This window comes from Pelodiscus sinensis, chromosome 2 (assembly GCF_052426305.1).
Source record: "Pelodiscus sinensis isolate ZL-2025 chromosome 2, ASM5242630v1, whole genome shotgun sequence".
Lineage (NCBI taxonomy): Eukaryota > Metazoa > Chordata > Testudines > Trionychidae > Pelodiscus > Pelodiscus sinensis.
In genome coordinates, this window is record NC_143053.1 from 80,600,203 (window position 1) to 80,611,963 (window position 11,761).

The following is an 11,761-nucleotide window of genomic DNA, read 5'->3' on the forward strand; positions in this document are numbered from 1 at the left end:
GGCTTAACTCTCTAGCCTAGGTGGTATTGGGAAAGCGTTTAAAATCCTGGTTATTGCTACCAATATTCCCTCTAATATTTTCCATTCATGTACAGAATCATTTTTATCTCTGGTTATCACCCAGGCAACATTTGACTCTCACTAGCGTGGCCATCCAAGCACTCATCTTACAGGGAACACTGATTGTTACCCTGTTTTGGGAGTCATGAATATTCCTGTATTGACTAGGCCTGATTTTCAAACTAGGCCTCACCATGTGCTTATAATTGTGTTTGCACTGGATTGTCAGAAAAAAGCATTAACAAATGGCAAGCACAAAATAGTAGATATTTACTACGCATACAAAGTGTGCCTCAAAATGATGTAATCAAGCTTTATTTATTTTACTATTTATTAAAAGACAAACTTTTATTATGTGTGTTAATCTGATAGTACAATTATTCAATCTATTGGTTCTGTGAAGCCTAAACAAGCAGTGACAATAAGTGTTCCAAGTCTTCTTTTGTTTTCATTGTATCTAGCAAAGAATGCTACTTGTGAAAGTAACAGATTGGAAAACTGATAACTGCTGTAGTTCCTCTTTCTTAACTCTCATCTCTCTCTCAACCTACCTTTCCCTTCCCCCTTCTTGCCACACTCGATTTTCCACATAGTAGAGGTTACTGCTTAAAACGTCAGACACATAACCTTAACACGTTACATAAGCTAGAGTTAAACATACTTAGTTGCTTTTATTTTTAAATGGCTTTACAAAAATAATTTGTAACTTACACTCTAGTAGTGCCAAGAGCCCATGGTATGGACTGGAACCTCCCCGCCCCCCTACTATGGAAGGTATTTTATGAAACACATAACTAAAGCTCATGAATTCTACTTTCTCTTAATGATTAAAGTCACACTGCACAGAATAAAGCTAACCCATGCGGCTTACTACAATAGCTTACCCTAACTATTTGTGTGTGCTGTCGTTCAACGGCAAGGTGCAGTGCAGTTTGCTGATTTACATTCTGGATATCCAAGTTAGCATTGCCCTGAAAAAGATGTTAAGAATGTCAGATTTCAACATTCTATCCGGAAGTAAGGTAGCTAGTTAGAGCATACAATAAGATTCTGAATGTGCTAACTCTTCGATTTGGGAACATGGTAGAAAAAAATTAACAAGGTCAATTTTTTTTTTTTAGAGTACCCAGCTTTCACTTAGGTACTAATACAAAGTAACTAGCTTTCAGAGGTGTTCAGCACCTACCAGCAATTTTAGGTACCTAAACGGGAAATTACTTTTGAAAATTTGGTCTCAAATTTTAGGTACAAAACTTCTGAAAAAGTTTCCCTGCATGTTTAATTTATGGAAATAAGTTAAGGAATGTAAAACCAATCTTCATTCTCTAAACTTGAATACCAAGAACTTCACATGTTGAATAGTAATAGAGAGGTAGCCGTGTTAGTCTGATCTTGCTAAAACATAAGGAAAAACTATGTAGCACTTTAAAGACTAACAAGATGGCTTAATAGGTGATGAGCTTTCATGGCCCAGACCCACTTCCTCAGATCATATTCTGGAAGAGAGTTGGCATGACCATATATACCAAAGGAAAACAATGAAAAAAAGTGAACACATTATTAAACTGACAAATCAGATTTAGTACAGAAGGTTAGGTAAGGGAGAGGGAGGGAGGGAATAGCTATTTATGAGTCAATGAATGGCTAATCAGGGGTGATAAGTGGGGAAGCTATCTTTGTTACGATTACAGTAATAAGCATCTTTGTTAAGACCCATTCATAAAGTGTCAAATTTAAACATGAAAGAAAGTTCTGAAGTTTCCCTCTGTTGTTGGTAAGAATCTTCCTCGGGTTAGGTGGCTGTCTATGGGAGACTATGGGTCTGTCCCCCAGAGCCTCTTGGAGTATAAGTCCTGTTCCAGTATAGGTTGTAGGTTATTGATAATGCATTGGAGGGGTTTAAGTTGGGGGCTATAGGTGATGACAAGTTGTGTTCTAATATTGGCTTTCTTGGGACTATCTTGAAGTAGATGGTTTCTGGGTATTCATCTGGCTAACCTCAGGAAGATTCTTAACCACCACCAGAGGACATACCACATTAATACCAACCCTGGAACTTTCCCTGTAACAAACCCCATTGCCAACTTTGTCCACATATTTACTCTGATGACACCATCACTGGACCTAACCATGTCAGTTATATGATCAAGAACACATATTCCTGTTCATCCAGAAATATAATTTATGCCATCATGTGCCAACAGTGTCCTTCTGCTATATATATTGGACATACTTCTCAGACACTTCGCCAAAGAATTAATGCCCACAAATCAGACATCTTCACAAGGAAAAACCAGTTGCTTTTCATTTCAACCTACCTGGACATAGTCTTAACGACCTTTCTACATGCATCTTACTTCAAAGAGACTTTAACACCAGATTACAGAGGGAAACTTCAGAACTTTCTTTCATGTTTAAATTTTACGAATTTAACTTTACGAATGGGCCTTAACAAAGATGCTAATTACCTTAACCATTACAAAGATAGCTTCCCCACTTATCACCCCGATTAGCCATTCATTGACTCATAAATAGCTATTCCCTCTCTCTCTCTCCCTCACTTCACCTTCTGTACTAAATCTGATTTGTCAATTTAATAATGTGTTCACTTCTTTCATTGTATTCCTTTGGTATATATGGTCATGCCAACTCTCTTCCAGAATATGATCTGAGGAAGCAGATCTGGGCCATGAAAACTCATCACCTATTAAATCATCTTGTTAGTCTTTAAAGTGCTACGTAGTTTTTTCTTTTGTTTTAGCAAGAACGTCATAATTATAGGTAGAATGAAAGGGAGAAGGCTGAAGGCTGATGATATAGTTTTTAAACTATAACTGAAAAAACACAATTAGTGAATCCTTAAGCTATAAATAAATGAATTATCCTCAACCGCCTTATTTAAGAGGCTCAACATTCTTAACCCTTCAATTGTGCATTCAGGAGGCTGCTGAACTGCCTGTGGGATTGTCCAATTGGACTGTGAAAGAGGAAAGAGAAAACATTGCTAATCACTTAAATAAATGTTAATGATTTTTAAAATTACTACACAATTTCCAAGTTTTGTACTCTAAATTATTACATTTGTTCATAAAAGTAATACAGCAATTTTGTCTCTGCATCTATTACAACTAAGCCAATACAATAACGATCCAAAGGGCAAGCTTGGCACATAGTACTGGGAATGCAGCCCAGTACTATCCCAGTTGCCTTCTCAGGCATCTGCTTCAATAAGGTTAATCAAAGACATGTGACACATTTCAGTCCTCCTGAGAAGAAAGCTCTACCTGATGCACCAAGAGTTCAGCCACTTCCACATGATTATTGAGTGCTGCCAAATGTAAAGCAGTATAGCCGTCATCCTTCTTCTCATCCACAATCCATGGCCTTGGTAGCTTGGACAGCAACACACGCATTGCACTGAAATAAATATAAAAGGTTGTTACAGAAACATGGGCAGACATCTGTTGGATGACAACAGTGTTCACATATCAGAACTATAAACAAGTTGCTAAGTTAAACTGGCAAATTTTAGAAGTATGTAAAAAAAATCACATTAAAGAGCTTTAAACATAAAAATTCTAAATTAAGATGCTTGACTTAAAAGATAAACCAATTCTGTAAAACATCTGAACAGTTATGGAACCAAGTTTATTGCCCTACTGAAAGATTAAAGAGCAACTGCAATTATATTAAGCTAAAATACACACATGTTCAATTTTTGGAATGGTTATTTATGTATTTCTATTTGAAATTACCAAGAGTCTTCTTTCACTTAATTACACTGTGCTATGCCACTTTAAAATCTCGGATTTTAATACCTGACTAGGCTCATTATGACTCAGAAGAGGAAGATGGTGGCTTCTCACTGAGAAGGATTCTAATTTTTGAGATAAACTGGGAAATGACGCATGCAAATACACAACTGAAATTGTAGGTCGAATATTAATGCAATATATGTATTTTCATAATAATCAGACCAGTGGTCAATCTACTCCAATATCCTATCTCATAGAAGCCAGTACTAAATAGTGAGAAGGTGGTAAAGAAGCTTGTAACAGTTTACTGAGCTTTTAATAATATTTTCAAGTTCATGAGAATATAGCAGTTGACTTCTAAAATAGTTTCTATTTGACACAACTTGTGTCTAGCCTCCAGGCAGTCCCTATTCACAGATATCACAGCACATTGAACTCAGAGCTCATACTAGAAGCTGAAAATGTTTACTGTGATTATTCTAACTAATAAAAGCGTAATAGCTATATTAATTATAGTAATGTTATCCCCATAACAAGTGTTTTTAGAGCCAATGTATCTAGAAGGGATGATACTGAAACTGAAGTTGCACTGCTGTCTGGGGGAGGACAGTTCAGCTGTATGGAATATCATGTGTTCTATCAAATTTCTGCCCCAAATTACTCTCTCATGGATTCACAAACAGTATGTTGGACTGGAAGGGACCTTGTGAGGTCATTTAGTCCAGTCCCCTGCACTCACGGCACGACTAGACCATCCCTGGCAGGTGGTTTATCTAACCTGCCTTTAAAAATCTACAATGATGGTGATTCCACAATCTCCCTAGGCAATTTGTTAACCACCCTGACAGTTAGGAAGTTTTTCCTAAAGTTCAACCTAAACTGCCATTGAAGCAATTTAACTCCCTTGTCCTATCCTCAGAGGTTAAGGAGAACAATTTTTCTTCTACCTTCTTGCACAACCTTTTATGTACAGGCAGTCCCCGGGTTACATGGATCCGACTTACCCCGTTTGTAAGTAGGGATCCGATGGGAGGCAACCCCGCACTAGCTGCTTCCCGCCAGCAGACCAGGGAGACGCGAAGCTAGCGCCCCCCCTCCTCCAGCAGACCAGAGAGATGCGGAGCGGCTTTTCTCAGCAGACACCTCAGCTTGAGAATAAAGGACTGAGGGAAGTGAGGTGTGGGAGAATAAAACTGAGCTCTGGAGAAATGTTTGGCTAGAGTTTCCCCTACAATATGTACCAGTTCCGACTTACATACAAATTCAACTTAAGAACAAACCTACAGTCCCTATCTTGTACGTAACCCGGGGACTGCCTGTACAGGTTGAACCTCTCTAGTCTGGAACCCTTGGTACCCGATAGGTGCTGAATCAGACAATTTACTGAATCATGCAACGTCAATGTTGTCTAGCAGCATTACCAACACTTCCACTGTTTACTTAACTCTTAGAAAACATGTAGGGGTAAATTAGAGTTAAATAACAGCACAGAACTCTAAGAGCCAGGACTGGTGGCTATAAATAAACTCTATGGAACCATGGGAAAGTTGGCCACACCAATGGTAAGTGGACATCCAACTAACTAAAAATCATGCCAGACCACGGATGTTGCTGGACCAGAGTATGCTGGACTACAGAGGTTCAACCTGTACTTGAAAACTGTTATCATCCCCATTATTATGATAAGAACAGATGTTCAGGCTGCCCATGTACCACCCAGTCTGCTACACTCCACCAGACTGACACTGCATATATTCTCCCTCTTACTTATGTAGGATTCAGAGGTAGCATAAAGTGATGTGGACAAATAGCAACACTGATATTTATCATGCATGCTTTTTAAACTTTTTTTTTAATTAAAGGAACGAGTAAAACTCGTCCTAAAGGGTTGTTGTTTTTATTATTAAATTTAGGTGCATTAGGCTCTGGTCAAATGTTCAGTGTGTTTGTGTGTGCATGCATGCACAAACAGTTGGCACAACAGACCTCAAGCAAATCGCTTGAGTATAAGATCCATTAAGGTATGAAGGCACCTGGCCAGGTTTATTTTTGACAAAGAACAGTATTAGCACCTTGCAGAATCTACAAGGATAGAGACACATGCCTGTGACAATGGACTCAGCTCAGACAATAGTGGGACTCTCCACTGCCCCCTTGGCTAGCCAAAGATACTCCTTCTGTGATACATCTTTATATCCTCAGATAAAGAAGTTACATACTGTATACTGACCTTATCTTTTAGGAAGGGTCAGTGTGTTTGTTATCTTTGGGGTATGTTTTTGTACTATCCTTGATATAAGGCAGGTCCCCTGTGGGGCTAAAGCAACACCCTGCCTGTGGGTATTTACCCACTATCCCAGAAAAGCACACAGCACTAACTGAAAAGGACCCAGCACACTAAATACCAGGACCGGCTCTAGGCATCAGCAAAACAAGCAGGTGCTTGGGGTGGCACATTGCCAGGAGCAGCATTCCGGCCCACAGGAGGAGCAGGGCGGTGGGGAGTCCGGCGGAGGCCGCCCCAAGCTGGGAGCCCTGCACCTGGCTGCTCAGAGCCTGTGGCTGGCCCCGGAAAGCTGGGAGGGTGGGGTGTCACAGTGTCACAGCTGGTGACACTGAGCCCAGCGGGGCAGGCTGCAGCCACGGTGGCTGCTCCCAGCAGCCGGCACACTGGAGTGGAGTTCAGGGGCTCAGCGGGCCCTGGGCTTAGCCGTGGCGGGGCCCCATTCCCAGAGCGGGGAGACCCATGGACGCCGACCCAAGCTAGCAGCCCCGCGCCTGGCCCCGGGGCTCTGTGAGCTCTGTGTGGGCAGCCCTGAGGCACGGCCCATGCTGGAAGGGCGGCCACAGTTGGTGAGGCTGAGCCCGGCAGCCTCTTCTTCGCCTTCGTGAGTGCACCCCCCCCCCCCCGGGCGCCCTCCCCACAACTCCCCCTCACCGCCCGTCTGTGTTCTCTCCCCCGCAACTCCCCTGCCTGTGAACCCCCCTTGCCCAGCTGGCCCCCCCCCCTCCCGCTGCCTCTCCCCTCTCGGCCTTTGCCCAACAACCCCACCTCCTGGCCCACTGCAACCCTGCTGGGACCCCGTCTCCTCTTCTCCGCCCCTCTCCCCCCCCCCCCCCGGATATCCATCTCCTGTCTGGCTCTCTAAACAATCCCCCCTTCCCCCTCCTGCCACACACACACCCCTACCCAGGAACCCAGGCTGCTTGTGCTGTGTACTGACAATCTCAGCCCTGCCTGGGACCCAGGTGATTCTCCCTCCCCCTTTGTCTGAGGAAGGGAAACTCTGGTGTTCCCAGTGCCCGTGTCCCCAAGTCACTTCCTGTATCAGGCAGGAGAGCTTTATTAAAATTGGAATTGTGATCCCATTTAAATAGGCTTTGTTTTAAATAATGTACCTTAAAATTAAATTAAAAATTGTTATGGCCTAAATTTATCATAACCTATTTAAATAACTTATGAATTACATTTAAAAATTAAATAGAACATGTCTCCTGTCAAGTTTTAAAGAAATTCTACCAGTTCACTAGTGCAAGTACCCAGAACCAGTGTTTACATCAGCAGTAGATTCTTCTGCAGGTGAAAAGAGAATGTTTTTATCACTTTGGTTTATTCAGCTAGTTCAATTCAATGATTAGTTCATTCACCATTGAAAACCAAGAGTTGACGAACCAGAAAAACTTGTTTTCCTCTTCTCTCAGTTAAAAACTAGTTATGAGACCGTTCTGACATCTTGAAGAACATAATGACTAGATTCGATCTGTTAAATTCACTAAGGATATTTCCTTTGTTTAATAAATGAATTTTAGATGCAAAATGTGTTTGGATACTTTTTTTGTTATTTGTCCTTCACATTTAAGGTAGTTTTATTTCATACAAAAATTAAATGCTGGTTTTGTTTATTTTAAATTGAATCTCCATCCAGAGAGAAGTAGGTGCAAATCATATGTTTTAAAAAAAGTAGCCATCACTTAGCAAATAATAAATGGGGTAAAACCTGTCTCTTAGGTGTGCCTATTACACACCTTTTTGTAATAGAATAAAAATGTAAAAATTAAGAATCTGATTACATGTAAGTTACACAATTATTTGGGCATTTATTTAGTTGGTAGCTATACTGAGTGTATTCTCCTGGTTAGTAAATAGAAGCACCAAATTTGGCAAAAAGGTTATATTTAGTTACAAATCAACATGTTTTAAAGGTTGCTAATCAATAAGACTCAACCACCCTTTAGGAAAAGGTTTTAAAAGTATAATTTAAATGATTAATTGCTAATTTAAACCTAGGTTTTTTGCTTGCCGGTTTAAATTATGATTAAAATTATCGATTTAAATCAAAGCTAATTAAATCAATCCACCCTGCTTTGGAGGCTGTTTGGTCCGTCCCTGAAGGAGAAAGCACAGGGCTGCGCTCATGGAATAGGTCCTAGGCTAGTGGAGTTTTGTTGCCTGGTGCCTGTCTTGTTCTGGACAGTTGAGCTGGGGAGTTGAAACAAAAGTTCTCTTAATCCCTTTGAACTGTTTCATTGTATAATGAGGCTGATTCTTGTCCATGGACGCCAAGAGTTGGACAGCTTATGTGTTGGGGTTGGAGTCTGAGTGATAAGGCTTCTAATAATAAAATCCCTTTGCAGAGTGAGGAGTGGGACCGGGACTCCAGTACTCGGTGATGTGAACAACTGCATGCTTTGGAAGTCTTTAACTGGCTTGCTGTGGATGAACATGCCCTCCCATTGTCTTCATGTGGGGAGTCTCTAGCGCTCTCCTAGGAGATGAAAATGCCTCGGGGTTTGAGCTCCCCCTGAAGCGCACCCCTCACCCCCCAGGAAGCTGCACAAGCTGCATTTGAGCATGCACCCCCAGCAAGCAATGCAAGCTGCATTTGTGCGTGGATCCTTCCCGGACAAAAGGGGGGGGGGGGAATTTTTTTGCTTGGAGCAGCAAAAAACCTAGAGCTGGCACTGCTAAATACTGTTTTTTGGCCATCCAGCTCCCAAACTCAGATGGGATTAGCAGAAGACTCAAGTTCTATCTGGTGATGACATAATAAAGAAGATCAGTACGGACTGAGGCTTATTCCTGTAAAAAGGGGTAGCGGTTTATAGCTCAATTGTAGTTTAGTTTTTATTCATGACACTTCATGGTATGATAGTAATCTTTTTAAAAAGTTATATTAAACAGACTTCACTACATCATTGGCTCACGCTTTGTCTGCACTACAGCCAGGCAATACACTTGATCATGAAATCCTCATGCCTAAGGAAACTCCCATTAGTACAGAATGCTGTACTCCATCTCCTTATTAGCATAGGCTACCACAAAAGGACATCAAACTTGTCTTTAAGATTTCCATACTGGCTTCATACGGAAGGAGGTATTCATCTAAAAGACAATCTAAAGCAATACCATTGTTAACAACTCCTCTTCTCAGGCACAAGTTAACATTCCACAAAAAGGGTAAATTCAGTCTGTTTAGGAGACAGGTTCTCAGAGGGGCCAGTCCAAGATTGTGGAAAAAATTCTTACGTGAACTAAGGATCATCACAAGATCTAACAGATATATTGGTGGTGACAAACAGTGATGGGGGAGTATGCAAATCAAAGGTTTTTTTAATCTTGTTCACCAGAAACAGTGGTATGTCTAGGCTGTTTTTGTTTGGTCTGTAAACTAAAATAAATCATGACTGGAGACAGAGCAGTGCTAATCTGGATATCCAAAATGTAAATCAGCAAACTACACTGCACCTTGCAATTGAAGACTGGAATGAGATATCATAAGTGTGCTTACAGTCAACTGCCCCAAAAGCTGGGGGCAGTGTCTGGTGAAATATAATGTTTAGTTTGCACGGTTTCTAAAAGCATGGAGAGACTGATGAATCCTTTGTGGGAGGAGCTCTGTCACTCAGAAAGAAACCAGGATTGGCTCCCACAAATTCTAGTCTCTATACTTGAATTAATGATGACTTTTGTATGTTGATTCTGAATAAATCCAAAGTTATATGGGTAATGTGCTGAGATTCAAAGGAGCATGATCTGAGTTGACAACTGTTCAGGTAAGGGTAGGTCATGATGCCCAGTAAGCATAAGTGAGCCACTATCAGAGACAGGACTTTGGAGAATACTCTGGGAGCCAGTGAGAGGCCTCTATACCAGTTTCTCAACCAGTGGTACGAATACTTTTAGGGGCACTCGAGAGAAGTCTGGGGAGTATGTCAACACAACTGAAATTTGGAGAATTTTTGTTTTAAGTTTTACAGCACTTTATTTTTGTACTTTTTAAACACCCAAAAATTTCATCGCTTGCCCAGCTATGATTAAGTTGTTTAAACAAATGTGTTGCAATAGTAGAAAAAAAACTGTGGGAGTCTGAAAACTGTAAGTACTGGGGGTACTTATAAATTTTGTTAAAAGGGGGTACATATTTTTTTTAAAAAAAAAAGGCTTGAGAAACACTGCTCTATACTAGTGGTGGCCCTGTGAAGCTGTGATTGAAATATCGATGTAAGAGTCTTTTGGATTGAGAGCCAAGAACTAGTCTCACTGTCTCAACATGGAAAAAACTGTTGCTAACGTGACCATCTTGAATTTCTGACAAAGTGACAAATTTGTTGACTGCCCTGAGGTCTAGTATGGGTCTTCCCTTTTTCTTGGGTATCAGGAAGTAACAAGAATAAAAACCTTTGCCTCTTAGCTGTTGAGGTATGCATTCTATGGCTCTAATGCTGACGGGGTGGTGTATCTCATGTCGTAACAGGCTCTCATGAGAAGAGGCCATAAAGGATAGGAAAAGGTATTGTGGGGGAGAGGAGGAAGGGAGATGAAATGGAGTACCATTCTGGCACCCATTTGTCAGAAATTATCCGCTCCCAGGCACCACAGAATGGGACAAGACATCATCCACAAAGATGGGAACGTTGGATAGAGTTAGATGTCATCGAAGAGAGTGATCTCACAGCACATCAACCAACCTCTCCAAACTGATGCTTTACCAAAAACATCCTTCCTCTCATGTTAAGATTCTAAAATAAGATAGAGAATGGAGGAATATTCTCTTTCACCAATGACAAAACCTCCCAATAATTAATTACATTTTGAGGTTTATCATTAAAGAAAAAAACTAAGGACTTGTATTAAATGAAAGATTAGGTCTCCAATCAATCATTTCACACTCCCTATTAAAATTGCCAGAATGATGAAAAATCTTTGGCATCATGTCAGCTAGATAGGAACTAAAATCTAGTTTCTTTTTTTAAAAATTGTGAAAGTATTTATTTTAAAAACACTTTTAGGATACACTTGCATAGGATGTTATCTTTCAAGAATTTAGTTAAAATAAGTGATATAAAAGTAGAGATGTTAAATGTGTTTATTTTTGTAAATGTGTAACCACGAAATTTACAGTGGTTGCATCTAACATGCAGGGAAGAGGGTTGAGGTCAGGCAGGAGCTTGTAAACTCAAGCTTTTAAGCCAGATCCCTGCGAGCACCAACTCCCACCTGCCCTGCCTCTCCTCCACACCATCCTGCGCTACTGCCGCTGCACTTCCTCAAGGAGGCTCTGCAGCTGGCTCCCCAGGAGCTGCCAGCCCCACACCCAGGGAATTAGCATGTAATCTTCTGTGGGGTGGCCAAGCCAGGCAAAGCCAGGCCCACCATGTCATGGAGGGCTTGCTCTGGCTGGCTGGCCACAGCAACCCCTGCCTGCGGTGGGCCTGTGGAGCAGGAGCAGATACCTGGTAAGGAGTTGATCTAGCCCCTGCATTTAATCAGAACTGGTAAACATTGCCAGTTTAGGGTGATGCTTACTAGTTAACTGGTTAATCTTTCACATCCACAGTTCAAATTAGATTGAAATATTATAGATTCACCCTGGATTGAATCTACTAATTGAGGCCAGTGTGACATCTGGCTTTTGAAAGAAGTGAGGAGAAAGACACTGGGTTTA

The 11,761-nt window shown here is 41.1% G+C and overlaps 1 protein-coding gene across 4 annotated transcripts in view; it reads right to left on the reverse strand.

The window, feature by feature from the left end:
- The window catches only part of MIB1 (MIB E3 ubiquitin protein ligase 1), a 104,599-nt gene that overhangs the window by 33,819 nt on the left and 59,019 nt on the right, over positions 1-11,761 (reverse strand). For all 4 annotated transcript variants that reach the window (XM_006139056.5, XM_006139055.5, XM_006139057.5 and 1 more), the window contains exons 13-14: positions 3,345-3,477; positions 945-1,031 (exon numbers count right to left, since the gene is read on the reverse strand). In XM_006139056.5, the coding sequence (XP_006139118.1) occupies positions 945-1,031; positions 3,345-3,477 (220 nt within the window). The remainder of the gene's footprint in view (positions 1-944; positions 1,032-3,344; positions 3,478-11,761) is intronic.